This window comes from Oratosquilla oratoria, chromosome 15, assembly GCF_046742065.1.
Source record: "Oratosquilla oratoria isolate Oo_2021 chromosome 15, ASM4674206v1, whole genome shotgun sequence".
Classification (NCBI taxonomy): Eukaryota; Metazoa; Arthropoda; class Malacostraca; order Stomatopoda; family Squillidae; genus Oratosquilla; species Oratosquilla oratoria.
In genome coordinates this window covers 5,736,013-5,755,332 of record NC_134791.1, presented here as the reverse complement: position 1 = coordinate 5,755,332, position 19,320 = coordinate 5,736,013, and the positions used below count along the sequence as shown (strand labels likewise).

Below are 19,320 nucleotides of genomic sequence, written 5' to 3'. Positions count from 1 at the left end.
CATACTTTGATGTTTTGAATGTAGATCTGTTTCATGGGATACTTTAACTTGAGTGTGAAGGTGCTACAGTCTCCACCAGTCTTCCGTTCAGCGGCTGATTAAAAATCTTGAGAAATTTTAATACAGTACTTGAATGCCATAGATAAATTGTCAAAATTCATCAAAAGAAATTGTATTAAAAAGTTGGTTAAATAAAGTTATTTTTTGGTTCAATAGGAGATTATAAATCTTGTAAGAAATTTTAGTACTTGAGTAATGTAGAGAAATTTTCATCTGAAGAAATTGTAATGAAAAGTGGCTTAAATAAAATAATGTAGTTTCTGTTATGTTATGAATTATACAAGTTATGTTCTTGTATTTCAAGTATTTTAATTTTACGGTGGAGTCTGTTGTATCAAGATCCGCGTCACTGAATGATTTCTTGCATGCAAGTTAACTGGTGCATGATCAAGGTGAAAGGGTCGTTGGTGAATTGTCAAGCAGACCAACATGCAAAAAGGTGTATGGCTTATTAACGGACTGCCCGTTAGACTGGAATGCAAAAAGGGGATATTGTTCTTGCTCGTTGAAGAATGATCGGAAAGTCAAAGTGAATGGCTTTATGGTGGATGGCTGTTTAGAAGAATGCAATGCAAAAGGTGATGACTAATTACGAGTAATTATTTACCCCATTCGTGTCTGCAGCACGTGACGTAGATTTTAAAGTCACTAATGCCTGGCGAGTTTGCTTACTTTCAGTGAACCCTGGCCTATAGGGATCTTGAAAGAATTGTAATCTATAACAGGTACTCCATGATGAGTAATTTAGGGACAAAGAACATACAAAGGATTACAAAGGAGGAGCATGCCGACAGGACACATTTTGGTCCATAATTACGTTGGATGTGAAAAAAATTATAATAATAAATAAAAATTGTAATAATATAAATAACAGAACAGAGACAGACTGCATTCTTTTCTGTTTGGAGATTTATTTTAGCCCAGAAGAAAAATGCATATCACATTTAATTTCTGTGACCTGAAGATATAAGAGCTGGTTATCAGTAGTGTGTGGGTGTGAGGGGGTTTACCTACTTCAATGTTGAAGAAAATATACAACATTTATCACAGAATTCATACAATGTGCTTTGGTATTGAATAATTACATGGAAGGAGGGGAGTGTCATTGTTATGCATTCTATTGAGATGTAGAATGATTTGGTCATATTTAAGAAAATTCTAGGTTTATGAATGGATGAAACGAGTAGCTGTAATGTGTAGAAAGGATTGTTACTTGATTAGACAGTAATAATAATATGCATTAGGTTGTGTTAGATGTTGAATCACATGATGCTTTAAAATTGTCCAAGAAATTAACTGGCTTCTCTCAGTGTACAATTTATTTCCATGAGCTAAGATGAGAGGGGGGGGAAAGTGTGGTGGATGGGAGTGGAGTGGGTGGGAGTAGGTACATCCCTTTGGCTTGTCTACCTCCCTTATAAGGGGGAAAAAGCTTGGTCTATAGAAGTTGTGTTGGATATTGATTCATATGACACTTGTTAAATGCCCAAGGGATTTACTGGCTTCTCTCAATCTACAATTTATTTCCACCTCCACTCCTCCCTTTCCTGCTACATGCTACCCCAAATACCTAAAGCTGTCCACTTCCTCCAGCCTCCTCCAGAGAAATAGACATTCAAAAATGGATGTGAAAAGGAGACTATATAAAGAGGTGATTATGCTGATGGCACTGTATTGGGCAGAGACATGAAGTTTAAGAGAGGCCAGAGAGGAAAAGTTTAAATGTGTTTGAGGTGAAATGTCCGAGAAGTATGGTAGGGGTTACAAGGTTGGATAGAGTGAGAAAGGAGGAGGTGAGGAGGAGAGCTGGAGTAGAAAAGGAAATGAGATGGTGGATAGGGCTGATGAATGAGTATTGGGAGGGTTTGGACTTGTGGAAAGAATGAGTGAAGAAAGATTAGTAAGAAAGTTGTGGAAGAAAGGGGTGGAGAAAGTGAACTTGAGGGAATGACTAAGGGTGAGATGGATGCGTGGGGTGAAGGGGGTGTTGAGCAAGAGGGTAATGTATGTTGAGCAAGGAAGGGAGAATACAAGAGATAAGGGTGAGTGGAGAGTGGTTGTGTATAAATGATAATGTGATGCAAGGAAGGGATTGGGGGTTAGGGAGTGGTTATGTATGAATGATATTTTGATGCAGCCGGAAGGGATTTCTCCCTGTCTTCTCTTCTCTCTCTCTCTCTCTCTCTCTCTCTCTCTCTCTCTCTCTCTCACTCTCTCACTCTCTCTCTCTTTTTTTTCTTTCTTTATTTCTGCTTGAGGGGATGGAGGGAGGGGGTCACTGATTAAGTGAAGTGGCCTTGCCATGGATGTGCTGTGTCTTCCAGCATTGCTTCTGACCCAGTGGGTGGGATACAGGGATGAACCGTCATCCATGAGGAGCTAATATGAGAGGGAGGAAAGGGTGGTGGATGGGAGTTGGTGCTTCCCTTTTGACTTTGGCTACCTCCCTTGTAAGGGGGAAAAATCCCTTGGTATAGATAGATACAGTATTGATTCTATAAATGCAGGTTCATAGTTGATATTGCTAGAAATAGGATTGGTTCATTTGTATTAACTAATTCTAGATATAGAAGGGAAGTTTTAGATGTATAGTTTCAGTTTATTGTGAGATAGACTGGAATGTTTTGTATTATAATGTAAAAATGAACCTTATTCTTAATAAAGGTATTTTATTTATTGTTATTTTTAGATAGGTGGGGGTGGAATTATGCCTTTTTGACTTTTGGCTACCTCCCTTGTAAGGGGGAAAAAGCCCTTGGTATATGTATGTATTATTATTATTGTTATATATATTTGTGTGTGTGTGTGTGTATATATATATATATATATATATATATATATATATATATATATATATATATATATATATATATATATATAATATATGTATTAGGAGACCCATGACTTTTGCTCAGGTGCTCCATTGTGAGTAGTATCCAATAATCTTTTGGAGATAAGATTAGATATGGATTGTTTTGCTTCATTTACCAAACAAAGTTCATACTCACATGTACAAAACATGAAATGTTGCTTACTTTACTGTAAATACAGTTTTTGGTCATTTTACTAAGTTTACCGAAGATTATTCAGAAGTTCATATCACATTGTTGAGTTAAAGAGTTTTTACTTTTTTAAATAAGAAGCATAGGCTTGAGTTTTCCATAGAACCCATGTGATTTGTGTTTCTGTTTCACTTCATAGTAAATTTACTTATTATTTTCATAGATACAATCTAGAAAGTAAATTAATTATAGTTTATCTGTGTAAGTACAAGTGTAAGAATTTCTGGGTAGCAGGAACGTTTTAAAAATGTCTAAGCTTGATATTTATCTAAAAACTTGTTTTTAACTTTTATACAAACTGTTGAATTGAAAGGCGTTTTGTTGGTTTACATATTAAAGGCCTTTTCTCCATTATAAGTTGGAGTGGCTAAGTCAAAGCTTGTATCCATTCTACACACATCCATCCAAAAACACATTTGTCCTCCCCATCTTTTCACCTGCACACTCCTGATCACAGAAACCAAAATGCTCCCCATAGAATACATACATACAAATACCAAAGGCTTTTTCCCCCTTACAAGGGAGATAGCAAAAAAACAAAGGCATAAAATTCACTCCTACACATTCCATCCCCACATACTCCACTCCCATTCACTCCCCTCCCGCCCTCCCTCTTATCTTGGCTCTTCCTGGATGACGGGTCATCCCTGCATCTCGTCCATTGCCCTGGGTCATAAGCAGTGTCACAAGACACAGTGCATCAACAGCAAGGCCACTTCATTAAATCAGTGACCCCTTCTCTGTCCCCTCATGTAAAAAAAGTGAAGACTGGGAGAGATAGAAATGGAATACCAGATGATAATGATAAGTACACAGTTCTATGCAAGAGGCCACAGCCCTACTCATCTCGATCGTTACACAACACGAGCACAACCAACTGAACAGAAACCCTTTCATGCTCAAATCAGAAAACAAAATCTTCAAGACAAATCACCAAACCCCTATTCCAGCAACAACAACTCCCAATCAACAATCTCACAGAAGAATTCCTTACAAAAGAAGCAAGAACCACACTAGCATGCTTATGTTCAGGACACTATCAAGCTTTAAGACAATACCAACAGTATATGCCTGGCCATAGATTCAAACTGCTTTAGATGCTATCATCACACAAGAAACTGCTCCACACTATCTATAACCCATAAGTTCCCTCCTTTCCCTTCTGCTTTCCACATTATTTTTGCCAGTCTTCTTTCACTCATTCTTTCTGTACCCCTCTAAATCATTTTGACATTCTTTGAACATTATCTGCCCCCTTCTCTTTCCATCCTCTCTTTACACCTTTGCTGAATATACTTAACAGACTGTTCATGTTAAAACTACTATATTCATATTATTTTCCTTTCTCCTTGTATAGTGGAACTATACACACACTCCTCCAGGCCACTGGAACACTTCCTATAAGCACACACTAAACAACCTCACAACCCATTCCACTAAAACTGGATGTTATTGATTTATGATAATTGTAATTGTTGCCTTGAGTTTCACTACAGCCTCACAGTGGCTGGCAATGGCCCTTGGGCCCTCTCACAGATCTCTGGGAAGAAATTTTGGATTTATGTCTTTGTTGTGTTGGTGTAAGATTGATTTTGTTATCAGTGCCTGAAAGTAGTAGAAGGAGGGGAGCAGTTGTCACCTCTCCGTGTGTGAAAAGGTGCAAGTCGAAGTTTATAGAGGTCTTGCACCCAGTTTGGAAACCGAATGTCAGCCCCCACAAGCTTTGTCTGACGGGTCTTCAAAATGGGCTGCTTTGCTGATCATCTTGTTGGACCTGCATATGTTCCTGTCATTGGTCCTTTTATATATATATATATATATATATATATATATTATGCAAGGATTTGTCGGAACTGAAATTTACAAATGTATTAAAAAAGAATTTTAATTATAATTAATGTAAGGAACTATAATTAAGACAATTTTATGTCATCAAGCATGCAGATGAAAGTCGTGTACAAATGTATATGAAAGGAATTATAATTATGTTTAATGTAAGGAATTATAGTTGACAGGTAATTGTATATTTTCATTTAATCAAGCATGCGAACAAAGGTCACGCACATAATATGTGTTTGACTGTATAAACGTTGCCTTGAAGGCTGAAATGACTTGGCTGCTTTCAGTCTAAGCTTTATTACCTAAAAATCCTCCAATTCTGCTCGATGAGCAGTTCTGAATAAGTTTGGAATGAATTGTCTTCTTGGTTTGGTTATCCTATTTGACTTCTTTCGTAACATATTGCTCTTGCGGAAAGGAATGAGGGTTTATCGCCATTTTTAAAACAAACTTGTACAGTACTAAACTCTACGATGGTCTCGTATAAAAGACGTGTTGATTAATAATGAAATATGCAAAATGTTTATGATCCAGTATTTTTCACACTTTGAATGTCCTCTTACAGATACACCGTTGTCGCCAATGACAACCGATACCCCAGAAAAGTCGTTGGAACCCATGTCCCTGTCGTCGTATGATCAGAGACTGCAAAACTTAGAGAAACAACTTGATATAGAATTAAAGGTGGGAGTGATTTCTATGCCTTTTTCTTTTTGGCTACCCCCTGTGTAAGGGGGAAAACGCCTTTGGTATATGTATGTATACATCTTATCATGCACATCCATACCAGAAGGTCTGTCCTCAGGGGTGGGATTTTCTTGTATGCCTTGACTGTTTTCCTATTGGAGACCCAAGATTTTGTGTACAGTGAGACTCATTAACAGATGTAAATTAGCTGTATTTGCGGTGTTTTCGCTGTGTTTTTGGTGCTGTTGTTTAGTGTGTGCAATCACTATGCCACCCAAAAACCACTCCAAAACACCGAGAACACATCGAAAACACCACAAACACAGCTAATTGATGTCTGTAAATGGGAGGTCTCACTGTACAGTATAGCCTTCCAGGTTTCATATCACTTAAAAGATTGCTGGTAAATTTTAACTTGTAACATCCCACAGTTTTGTTGCCCTCGTTAAATTTGTCCTTGACCAGCTCCATGACTTGACCCAAGGATAGAAGTGCTGGTTATTGGTGATGAAATAAATTCTCCAGCTTGTCATCCATTTCTGCATGATGGGATGGAGAGGTGGGGGGTTGCTGATTTAATGAAGCGGCCTTGCCGTGGATGTGTTGTGTCTTGCAACACTGCTTCTGACCCAGGGCAGTGGGCGAGATGCAGGGATGACCCGTCTTCCAGGAGGAGTCAAGATAGGAAGAAGGGAGTGGGGTGGATGGGAATGGAGTATTTGGGGATGGAATGGGTGGGAGTGGATTTTAATCCTTTGTTTTTTGGCTACCTCCCTTGTAAAGGGGAAAAAGCCTTTGGTATATGTATATCATCCATCACACTTGAATGCGTCCGAATACCATCATCACCTCATCACTTTACGACTCCTCACATTTACTCTCAACTTCTCTCACATACTCTTCCAAACTCGGTCATCAACTGCCTCAGTCTCTTCTCAGAATTGGCCACAAGTGCATCAGCATCTGTGCAATAGATGACAGTTGGTTCATGTCACCACATCCCTCCACCCTCATGCGACTACTCCAAATGTCTGCCTAGTACTCTCACATTTGCATTCCTCATCATTGCTGACATTGTCCCAACTCTACGTCCTCACCCCTCTTTAACACATTAATTCTACTTAAGGCTAACACATTCATCTTTTCTCAAACATACTGAGAGCAAGATCCCTAGTCCCATTGCTTGCCCCTGCTTTGTCACCTTTTACAACTTCCATGGGAATCTTGGTAGAATTCATACTTCTTTATCCATATGTACAGGGAACAACCATGGTAACAGCACGTAACCCTAATGCAGCTTCACATTCACTTCAAGGAATTTTCTCCATTCCTATAGGTGATACTGTGATAAATGGGAGTGGGGGGGGGTGATTAGGGAATGGTTGTGTGAATGATATTTTGATGCAACCCATAGGGATTTCTTCCTGTCTTCAATGTTTCTGTATGAGGGGACAGAGAGAGGGTTGCCAATTAAATGAAGCAGCTTTGCTGTGGATGTGCTGTGTCTTGCTACATTGCTTTTGACCTAGGGTGGTGGGCAAGATGCAAGGATAACCTGTCATCCATTAGGAGCCAAGATGAGAGGTTGTTGTTGTTGTTGTTGTTGTCGTTCCCTAGACTGTCTGTCCGAGCAGTCCCGTCTCCCCAAGGAATGCTACAGCCGAAACTGGGTTTTCCCACAAATCCTTTATAGAGTGTATGTTGTGTTGTTTGCGTGCATGATTGTGTATAATGCAGTCTTCCATTATGTGTTGTATGGTATGGGGTGAAGTGTTACAACCTGGGTGGTGGGTGGGAGTGGAATGGGTGGGAGTGTGTATATGCCTTTGGACTTTGGCTACCTCTCTGGTAAGGGGGGAAAAATCCTTGGAGTATGTATGTATTCCTGTATCATGCACTAATAATTCCTTTTCAGTCACCTCTTGTCTTGACACTTAGTGTGCCCTTGTCTGTCCCCTCATGCAGAAAAAGAGAAGACAGGGAGAAATCCATTCAGACTGTGTCAAAATGTCATTCACACATGCTCCCTCACCCCACATCCCCCACTGACTCCCATCCATGCAATACATCATCATCCATACACAACCATTCTCCACTCGCTCCTATCATCTGTCTTCTCCTTTCCTTTCTCAATGCTCCTTTCTCCTCATCCATCCATCCATCCATCTTATCATTGGTTGCCCCCTCTTGTTCACTTCAACTCTGTCTTCCATACTTCTTTTACTAATCTTTCTTCAGTCATTATTTCCATGTGTCTAAACCATCCCAATACTCTTTCATCAGCTCAATCTCCCAACACCTTTTCCAACTCCGCTCTCCTCACCTCATTTCTCACTCTATCCAGCCTAGTCACCCCAGCCATACTTCTCAGACATTTTATCTCAAACATTTAAACTCTTCCTTTCTTATGTTCCATGTTTCTGCTCCATACAGGACTGTGGGCACAATCGCCCCTTCATACAATCTCCTCTTAGCATCCATTCCCAATTGTCTATTTCTCATCACACTTTAATCCCTCAAGGCATTTACTTGCTTCTCAATCTACATTCTACCTCCACCTCCACTCCTTTTCCACCACATGCATCCCCAATTATTTAAAGCTATCCACTTTCTCCAGCGTCTCTCCTTTAATAATCACTTCCAAATTGCTGCCATCCTCTCCCATTGTACATTTTCTGTGTATTCAGGAATATTCTATATTTTTTTTATTTTGCTAACTGAACACTCCATGCTGCCATCTTCTCCCCTTGTACATTTTCTGTGTAGTCAGGAATATTCAATATTTTGCTGACTGAACACTCCATCATGTATTGTTAAAGTTTGTAGGAGTTTTCTCTTGGGGTGGAAAAGGAGCTGGGAGATAGGGTTGATGAAAGAATATTAGGATGGTTTGGACACATGGAAAGAATGAGTGAAGAAAGACTAGTAAAAGAGGTGTGGAAGGCAGATGTGGAGGGAGTGAACATGAGGGGACGTCCTAGGATGAGGTGGATGGATAGGGTGAAGGGGGCTTTGGGGAAGAGGGGAATGTCTGTTGAGGAAGGACGGGAGAGGACAGAAGACGGGTGAATGGAGAATGGTTGTATATGGATGATGTTGTGATAGCATGAGGTGGAATGGGCGGGTGGATGGGGGGGTGAGGTAGTATGTGTGAGCAAAATTTGACGCAGCCCGAAGGGATTTCTCCCCGTCCTCTCATTTTATGCAATGGGGGGACAGAGAGGGGGGGTCGCCGATTTAATGAAGCGGCCTGGCTGTGGATGTGCTGTGTCTTGCGACACTGCTTCTGACCCAGGGCAGTGGACAAGGTGCAGGGATGACCCGTCATTCAGGAGGTGCTAAGATAAGAGGGAGGGTGGAGGGGTGTGGAGTGTATTCAGGGATGGAATGGATGGGAATGATTTTATGCCTTTTTCTTTTTGGCTACCCCCCTTGGAAGGGGGAAAGCCTTGGTATATGTATGTATGTAATATGCATTCAATATGGTCTAACCCCTTTTGATCCTGAAGGATTGCAATGCAGATGAATAGAATAGTTTGACATTAGCCAGAATAAAATTAGAAAGCCACATAAAAGACAGAAATTGATTGATTCCCATGGGTTTTGTTGCTTATATTTTCTCTTCTTCTTTGCAGGTGAAAGCCGGGGCCGAGAACATGATCTCCATGTACAGCTCGGGCCCAATGCGAGACAAGAAATTGTACATGGAGGCCCACCAGATGGCTAACGACTCGAAGGCCAAAATAGAATACATCAAGATGAGAATAGACAAGGCTAAAAAAACATTAGAAAATGGGTTAGATAGAGAAGGAAAACCTAGAGGTGAGTGTGATTTGACAGTGTTTCTGATGTACAATACCTTCTCTGGCATGCCCAATGCCAATGCCAGAGAGTGCATGCACATGAAATGTGATGCATAATTGAACATCAGCCAGCCTAATGTTTGAAGAGGTTAAAGATAGGTTACAATCCCACTACCATTGATGGGGTTGCCACAGAAATGAATGAAATTGTCTAGTGGTACACGTGTGTGTATACATACATACATACACACCAGAAGGCTCCTCCTCTGAAAGGAGGTGACTGAATCCATTCAAAATCTGTTCATTACCTCTCCCATCTTATTACATTGTGGATGAAGGGTCATCCCTGCCTCTAGCCACACTGCTTAGGCCAGAAGCAGTGGAGCAAGATGTAGTACCTTCATCGTAAGGCCTGAAAAAAATGTATGTACATGGGCTCCTTGATTTATGACAGAAATCCGTTTCTACAATGCATCATAACCTGAATTTTGGTGCAAGTCGGAACACACTTAAATATGAAGCACTGAAGTCACTCACCTATGCTAATGCAGTAGTAAAGTCATAATCTGGGACATAAAAGCACACTTCTATGTCATGAAAACATAACTAGGTCTCAAAAAGAAAAAATAATTATTTTTGCTCTTGTGGTTTATATGCACACTGGAAGGGATGTTGCTAGAGTGGGAGAGACAGGCTTAATGGAAAGAGGAAGCTGGAAAGGCAGGAAAACCAGCAGAAGGTGCTGGAGGAGGTAAAAAAGCAGCTGAGGTAGAGGGTACAGGACCTGTCACAGGCCTCTCCACTTTCTTGAAGAAACTTTCCAGTCTAGACTGGACAGATTAGCTCCTCTTCTCCCAGATCTCCTTGTAACATGCCAGAGAATCCATGACCCCTTGGAGGACCCTATTGTACCTGGCAGTGTTGGGGTCCTCTGCTTCAAACTTAGCCAATCCTTCCTCTACCATACCAGTACAGAACCTTCTGTGAAGCTCTTGTAAATCTTTTGGACTCTGGAGTTGGTGTGTTCTCTTCTTCATCTGTTTCTCCAGTTGAATGAGGTTCTTGGCAGATAACTCCTCTCCATGAGATGCCAACAGCTGTGTGACATCATCAGCCTCTGTCTCCAAATGTAGTTGCTTACTCAGGGCAACAACATTGTTGGTGACAGCCTCAATTGTCTCCTCAAAGCCATAGAAATCATTCACAAACTGGGGAGGCATTTTTTCCAAACACCACTCAAGTTTGTCTGCTTCACTTCATCCCAGAAATAAGCAATGTTCTTCACAGCTATCAAAATAATATAACATATATATACCAAAGGCTTTTTCCCCCTTATAAGGGAGGTAGCCAAAAAACAAAGGTATAAAAACCACTCCCACCCATTTCATCCCTAATACACTTCACTCCCCTCCACCCTCTTCCCTCCCTCTTATCTTGGCACCTCCTGGATGACGGGTCATCCCTGCATCTTGTCCACTTCCGTGGGTCAGAAGCAGTGTCACTAGACACAGCACATCCACAGCAAGGCCTCTTCATTAAATCGGCGACCCCTCCTCTCTGTCCCCTCATGCAGAAAGGAGAAGACGGGGAGAAATCCATTCGGGCTGTGTCAAACTTTTCTCACACATACTACCTCACCCCCCATCCCCCACCCATTCCACCTCATGCATCACAACATTATCCATATACAACCATTCTCCATTCACCCGTCTTCTGTTCTCTCATGTCCTTCCTCTATGGACATTCCCCTCTTCCCCAAAGCCTCTTTTACCCCATCCATCCATCTCATCCTAGGTTGCCCCCACATGTTCACTCCTTCCACATCTGCCTTCCACACCTCTTTTACTAGTCTTTCTTCACTCATTCTTTCCATGTGTCCAAACCATCCCATTACTCTTTCATCCATCCTATCTCCCGACTCCCTTTCCACCCCCATTCTCCTCATTTCCTCATTTTCCACTATCCAGCCTAGTAACCCCTATCATACTTTTCAAGACACCTCATCTCAAACACATTCAAACTCCTCTCTTCCTCTCTTATGTTCCATGTTTGTCCCATACAGCGCTGTCGGCACAATCACTCTTAGCATCCACCAAGGCATTTACTTGCTTCTTTCAATCTACATTCTACCTCCACCTCCACTCCTCCCTTTCCTGCCACATTTGTGCCCAAGTATCTAAAACTATCCACTTCCTCCAGTCTCTCTCCTTTAATACTCACTTCCAGTCTGCTGCCGCTTTCACCCTTGTACATCTCATCACCTTACTTTTACTCACATTTATCTTCAACTTCCTTCTTTCACACACTCTTCCAAACTCTGTCACTAACTTCCTCAATCCCTCCTCTGATTCTGCTACAAGTGCAGTGTTGTCTGCAAACAACAGCTGGCTCACCTCCCACTTTTCTCCATTTTCTTTAACCATCTCCAATCCCCGACCCACCACCCTTGCATTTACCTCTCACACCACCCCATCCATGTATAAATTGAACAGCCAGGGCGACATAACACATCCCTGACGAAGTCCCACCTTTACCTCGAATCACTCACTCTCTCCATTTCCAAAAAGCCATAAGAGTTCTCAGTTGCATTGAAAGCCATAGCAAATGTCCACAATGAAGCAGTGACATCCTGAAATGGCCTTGCTGTAGATGTGCTGTGTCTTGCTGCATTGCCTCAGACCCAGGGCAGTGGGCAGGAGACAGGGATGACCTGTCATCCATGAAGAACAAAGATGAGAGGGAGACAGGGGTAGTAGATGTGAGTGGAATGGATGGGAGTGGGTGCATGCCTTTTGACTTGTCTACTTCCCACATAAGGGTGAAAAACCCCATGGTGTATTTACATATACAGTATAATGCAGACAAACCACTGGGAAAATGAAAGAGATGAGACCGAGCGCTTTCGTCTATTCAGACATTTTCAAGGTATAGATACATAAAAGAGACAAGTATATATACTCAGAAGGTTAAGGTGGATCTCTCCCAGTGCCAAATTGGCTCAAGTGTCTGGACATTTGGTTTACAATTTTTGTTATGATAAATTCATCCAATATAATATACAGTATAATATATATATACACAAGGTTAGTTCCTTCTGACCCGTATATATGAGGGTAGGTGCTTCTTATCCAGGGCAATGGGCAGGATACAGGGATGACCCGTCATCCTGCCATGCATGAGAAGCTAAGATGAGAAGGAGGAAAGGGTGGTGGTTGGAAATGAAATAGTTGGGAGTTTGTATATATCTTTTGACATTGGCTCCCTTCCTGTTAAGGGGAAAAAATCCCTTGGTATATAGAGAGATAATTCCCAAAGTAATGCTCCTGCCCTCCCTTTTATTCATTTATTTTATTTTATTATTTTTCCTGTAATTTGAAAAGTTGAGCTATGAAGACAGGAGTGACATCATTAAAACGAGCAGTCATTTTTACACCAGACTTTATTTCACCACATAATCACCCCCCATCCTACACCCCCTTCTCAATGCACTTTAGCCAGCTATGAGGAAGGTCCTGTGCATGGCCATCCTGAACAGGGTTTGTCACTCGTTTCTTTAGCCGCTCCAGAATCAGTGAACCCATCTCCTAACCATGCTGACATCAACTGCCTTGGCTCTGTAAACAGTCACCAAGCACCGGTGAATATTGATTGGTTCCACTTCTGCGTGGAGGATTTCAGTGATGCATCTCTGCTTCTGATGCACATCCCTTACAGGGATTACTTTATTAGACTGTCACATTGTCAATATCTGCAACAGAGAGATGAAAATTTCAGGTTATGAATGTAAAAGTTCAGGTATCATAACAATGGTAATGGGCATGGAACTGCCTAGTGTAGGCCTCATGGTCTCATGCAGTCTCCAGCATTCTTATGTTCTTATGTTTTTAATGCCATAAACAATCCCCTCGGATCCCGTGGTGCAGAATAAAGAAGTAGGAGGTATTACTTTTGGAACTATCTTTGTATGTCATGTTCATCAGTATATGTATATATATTTTTCCAAACAAAGACTTCTGATTTTTTTTCACTAGATGCTGCAAATTCGTATAATTTGGAGACTCCAGTGGATGTACGTATAGAAGAATTAATTCATCGACTACATGTGGAATGTCGATGTATGGAAGGTGCCAAGAATGCCATTAGAATGCTGCAGGCAGTCAGATCGGCGACTGACAAAAGATATCGGCAGGAGGTAAGTACCCACTAGACATGTGTCACAATGCAGGCGGTGGTATGACCTCATCTGTCAAGGCTGTTCGAGTGAAGGAACTGCAGGAGGGTAACAAAAAGTCGCAAGAATGGAGAAAATGTTAATATAATTTTGGTGAAGTTGGTAATTTTGAAAATGGAAGCAAATGGGTGTTGGATGGATGGAGGGGAAGAAGCCATTTGGTATACGTAATTTTGATAAGAATGGAATGGTTCTTCTTTCTCCCCTCTGCAAGAAGATAGGAAGGGGTGGAGACATGTGTATTGGTAAAGGAATGATTTAAGGGTGCTGCAGAAAGGAAGGACAACAGTAAGGAAGAAGTGGGTTATCATTTGTCTATGAGTAGAGATTCTTCTGTAACAGGTGAATGATGTGTGGATATGGTCTGCAGGGGTGCTCAAAAAATTCACTAAATTAATGATGGCATATAATGATAGTATCACAGTACTGGATTATTTTAATTAGTAATAATGTAGTTGTTCTTGTGAACAGATGCTATTATTGCTTAGAACATTGGATATATCTTGATAAAGTTGAGGTCATACTGCCAGAACACTGCAGGGCATTGGTATATCATTATAGAAGGTAATTTAGTCAACATCAGCTTATAGTGCAGTGTTATGTTTAATTTTCTTTGTTGTCTAAAATTGTCATCAAAGGTAAGTTCCTATTACTAAGGTAATTGTAGGTAGCTATTACTTTTGTTTTTATTTGTGAGTTAAGAGAATGTATGGGTGAATGATGTATAGTCAACACTGATCATGAATTTGAAAAGTCTTGCAGTTTTGTGTATGTATAAAGATATGTCTCTGCTGAGGCATGAAGAACTTGATGTGGTTATTGATTGCACAGCAGAATTTTGAATTCATATATATATATATATATATATATATATATATATATATATATATATATATATATATATTATATGTATATTATATATACAGACGCTCCTCTACTTACGTTCATTCGTTTTACGTTTTTTCGATTTTACGTTTGAACTGACTGTAAAAAAGAAAGTAAAAAAAAAAAAAAAAATTGAGTGAATTTTTTAGTTTAGCGCGCTCTCCGTAGTTCAAACGATACTTGCGCATGACGCTGCGTCCATTGTTTACATTGCACAAACGACAAACTGAACATGCCTTGCCTCATCCTCCTCCCCCTCCTCCTCCACCATCTCAATTTATGTTGCTTGAATTTAATTTATTTGAAATTAATGTTATTATTTTACAATGTTATGTGTATAATTAATGATTTAGGGGTGTTTTATAAGATACGGTAATAGAATTTACGGATGTATAGTACAGTAACAACTTACGTTCATTTTCAACTTACGTTCGGCCGTTCGGAACGTAACTAAAACGTAAGTTGAGGAGCGTCTGTATATATATATATATATATATATATATGTATATATATATATATATATATACATATATGTATGTATATATATACATATATATATATATATCTTTTTTTCTTTTTTGAGGATGTGTTGAAAAGTGTAGTATTTGGAAAAAATAATGTATTGCAATGAAAGAAATTATATTTGCAGTAAGTTAGGGAGGCAAATGAAAATCCTAGATTGGTGTGTATCTGGATTCACAGTGTGAATATGGTTTACTGAAGATGCCATTTTCAAACAACTGACATTTTATATTTGTGAGAATTACAACTGTTATTGTAGTGAACTGCCTGCTTATTCTTAATGTGTAAAGAAAACACAGCATTCGTATATTACCAGAGCTGGGTGCGTTACTGCCGGACAGGTAGAGTGTTACCGCTGGACAGGTAGTGTGTTACTGAAAAATCTGCGTATGTGTATATACATATACACATGCAGTAATGCAGACCACCCTGAGGAAATTAAAATTGGAAACGCATTGTCGGAAATGCAGCACAGATATTTCAGTAACACTACAGGTAGTGTGTTACTGAAAAATATGCGTTTGTGTATATACATATACAGATATGCAGTAATGTGGACCGCTCTAAGGAAATTAAAATCGGTAACACATTGACTGAAATACACCCCAGATTTTTTGGTAATACACTACCTGTGTGGTGGTTATCTGGGCAGCTCTGTATATTACACCAAAACTTGCTGGAAAAAATATTAAGGTAATTGACTTTGTGTTGTAAGAAATACAAAAAACTGAAATAATAGTATGTAGTAAATAAAACTATGAATTTATAATCAAACTCATAGAACTGGCTGCCAAAACAAATGCAACCAGTCAGCTGATCGCTGGCCTTCCTGATATAAAGAAATGACACACAGTCATAACATGCAGATAACGACAATCTTGGCGTATGCATCATGCACGGAGCTCCTGTCCAGGAACACGATTAATGCCCTCACCTCTCCTGTACTAAACACAGCAAAATAGATCACCAACAATTGCTTGTACGTTAAGTTGATTTAGTCTTTTATTTTGTCGTGTTTAGCACAGGAAGGTTGGGGAGGAAGTAGCTTTGCAGGATGGGGCTGCTGCACATACAGTAAATCCTCAATATAATGGACAATATGGGGACAGAGGTCTGTCATTATCTCCAAAGATCCGCTATAACCAAGGATCTGTTATATCCAATGGGAACACCGGGCAGATCTGTTATATCCTAAAATTTGTCCTGTATTAGAAATTAGTGATGACGATGATGATTTGATATGGTTTAATGTCACAAACTCCTCCCATCGGAATGCTAGGACAGTGCCCCTTACATAGGACTTTGTAGCGTGGAATTTAATGAACTATGTCCTTGGTTCAACTTCGCCGGTGGCAGGGTTCGAACCGCCATCCCTCTTGACCTTCGCCGCAAGTAACGATGCCCTAACCCATTGTTCAGCTTGTTGCATGTACAGCTGAACAACTTGCTGCAAATACGAAGTTTGTGTATTATGTGCAGGTCAAATACGAATTACAATTACATTACGTAAGTTAGGGTATTTAGTTGCTAATCGTTGTAATGAAATGCGAGAAACTGTCGTAAGGTGTTTGAAGTTCCGTACATGGTACTGGTGATCTGGTAGTCCAACTACAGCATTGAACCACATATCGGATACATGCATTTGTACTTTGTCCCCCATAGTCTGCGCTTCTGTACTTTGAGAAAGCTGTTTTGTCAAAGAATTGGAGTTATAGACTTGTTAAAGGATGTGTTTGAGATGTGTGATCAGCATTTTAATCTGAATGAAGAATAGCTTGCAGTCATTGCAGTGTAACTCTGGTCCATAGGGGTGTCTGTAAAAGTTGCAAGATTGAAACTGACACCAGGTGGTCAGGGGAGAGAGGAAAGGAGGGAAGAAAAGAGAGTGAGCGAGGGGAGAGGAAGAGAGCAGAGTCGGGGAGAGATAGAGTAGAGAGTGATGGAGTGGGGAGGGGAGGGGGAGGCACGAAGGAGAGTGGAAGAGAGGAGAAGAGAGGTTGGAAGGGAAGGGGGAGGGGGGAAAGAGAGGAGAAGAGAGAAGAGAGGTTGGAGTCGTGGCAAGAAGGGGCGAAAAGAGAGAGAAGATAGGCTCGGGGGGGAGGGGGGGAGAAAGAGGGGAAGAGAGCGGAGAGAGAGGGCTTGAAGGAGGAGAGTAGGGAGAGGGAAGAGAGGGGGGAAGAAAAGAGGAAGGGAGTAGAGGAGGAAGGGAGGGGGAGGTGGGCGAAGTTATTTCTGGGTTGTGGGCACCCCGCACTCGCCCTGATGTCGTCATCTGTGGTTGCGGTTGCGGCGCTTGCGGATCTACAGCCGCAAGTCGCCAGCTTACGCTCGGATTCATAGATAGAGGAAGAAGTAATGACAATAATAATTCACAAATAAATGTAATAAATAAAAAATAGATTAAGATTGATGAATATGTAAGTGAAATGGAATGTATAATATCAGCTTTAGATATTGATTATTATAACTTATAAAAATAAAACAAATTTGATATCATAAGATTAAATTGATATATAATTAATTAGAATAAGATGTACACAAATAGCCTTACGCATACGAAATAGTCTTAAGAATGCATAAGAATGAAAGGGGCTGCAAGAGACCATAAGGCCTACACTAAGCAGTCCCATGTCCCTAACCACCTGTCATGGTTACTAAGTCTATTCCATTCGTTAACGACTCTGTTGATGAACCAGTTATTGTCCATTTCCACCTCAATCCCTGATTTGTCCAATTCAAATATCTTTAACATAGACCATAATCCCCCATGTGGGCGGGGTAGCCGTTTCAAAACTTACATTGTGCCCTGACTACTTGGAGGGGAAAAAAAATGGGAATCCACTCTCCACGTTTCGAAGGGAACATGGTGTTCGTATTCTTATCCCTCTCGACATTGCCATTATATATCGGGACGAAAATGATAAGTACAGGTTGTGGATGAAAGTTGAGAGGGAGATAGGTGGGGGAGGGGGGAAAGGGGGGAGATAATTGGCTTGGGGAGAAGATCTGTTAGGTCATAACTAAACACAAGGAAGATGAGTCACGCTGACCATTTGGTCCGTGATTGCTCACCACCACGACCATTGTTTATGGGCGAGGATAGAAGCGCTGGTGAAGTAGAGTCAACAACTTTCGGGGGCGTTATCAATATGCAATGTTTTTTTCTGCCGTCAGGCGATTTTAATCAGTTGGAGTAAACTCCGAAAACCATAAGTTTTTTTCTTGAAGGTGTAAATTATTTTACATTTATTTTACTTTTACTTTATTTTTTTTATTTTTTTCGTGTTTTATTTATCTGGTAGGTTTACACTCAGGAATGTAGTAATAAAGTAATGCTATACGCACACGCCGGCCCGACGGATTAGTGGTATCGTTCGCAACCGTTATTCCGGCGGTCCGAGTTCGATTCCCGCCCAGGACTGATTTTTTTTTTCAGCTTAGCTGTGCTGCGAGCCGGCACTACAACTCTCGTGGGCGGGGAGTTGGGTGTGTGCTGTCGATCAATCACGAGCCCAACACGTGATCCAAGAACATGGTGATACACACACACACACACACACACACACACACGCACACACACACACAATGCATACATACATACATATACCCGGGGTCAACTCCATGATTGTATGCCCGTAAGATTCAAGTACAAGGCCTCGTATTAATGAAAAAGGGAAAACGTTTAAATGTAACTACAAATGAAGCATAAGATAAGTATTTTATTCGAACTGAAAAAAAAATAGATTTTTTAAAATAATAATAATAATAATAATAATAATCTGATTGGATGCCCCCTTTTGGACGCTGTTGTTCTGACCTTGTTCTTCTCTTTATTTTGCACCATTATATATGGAGATGTACGTAAGTCTTTGCTCGAGGCGTTGTGTCTTGTGCCGTTCGGGGGAGATTCCGCGGTGGTATGGAAAGTGTTCGTGGGCAGCACTCAAGGATCAAAGGCCCAATTGACGTGTCCGGCTCCCCCTCTCTCTCTCTGTTAGTGTGTGTGTGTGCGCGCGAGAAAGAGAGAGAGAGAGAGAGAGTGAGTGATTGTGAGTGGTTCTCTATGGTCTTAGATAACATATTCTCTTGATCGACAGCTATGAGTATCCCGTATGATAATTCAGAGTCCATATAGTGACTGATCTATGGTTAATGCTGTGTGTGTGTGATTCAACATGGTCTTGGATCACGTGTTGGAATCGTGATCGATAGCTATTTCCCTCCCGGAAGA

At 40.7% G+C, this 19,320-nt stretch overlaps 1 protein-coding gene across 4 annotated transcripts in view; it reads left to right on the top strand.

Moving 5' to 3' along the window:
- Positions 1–19,320, top strand: part of Pkn (serine/threonine-protein kinase N) — a 365,893-nt gene that overhangs the window by 20,525 nt on the left and 326,048 nt on the right. For all 4 annotated transcript variants that reach the window (XM_076198503.1, XM_076198501.1, XM_076198504.1 and 1 more), the window contains 3 exons: positions 5,527–5,645; positions 9,284–9,470; positions 13,483–13,643. In XM_076198503.1, coding sequence (XP_076054618.1) covers positions 5,527–5,645; positions 9,284–9,470; positions 13,483–13,643 — 467 coding nt within the window. The remainder of the gene's footprint in view (positions 1–5,526; positions 5,646–9,283; positions 9,471–13,482; positions 13,644–19,320) is intronic.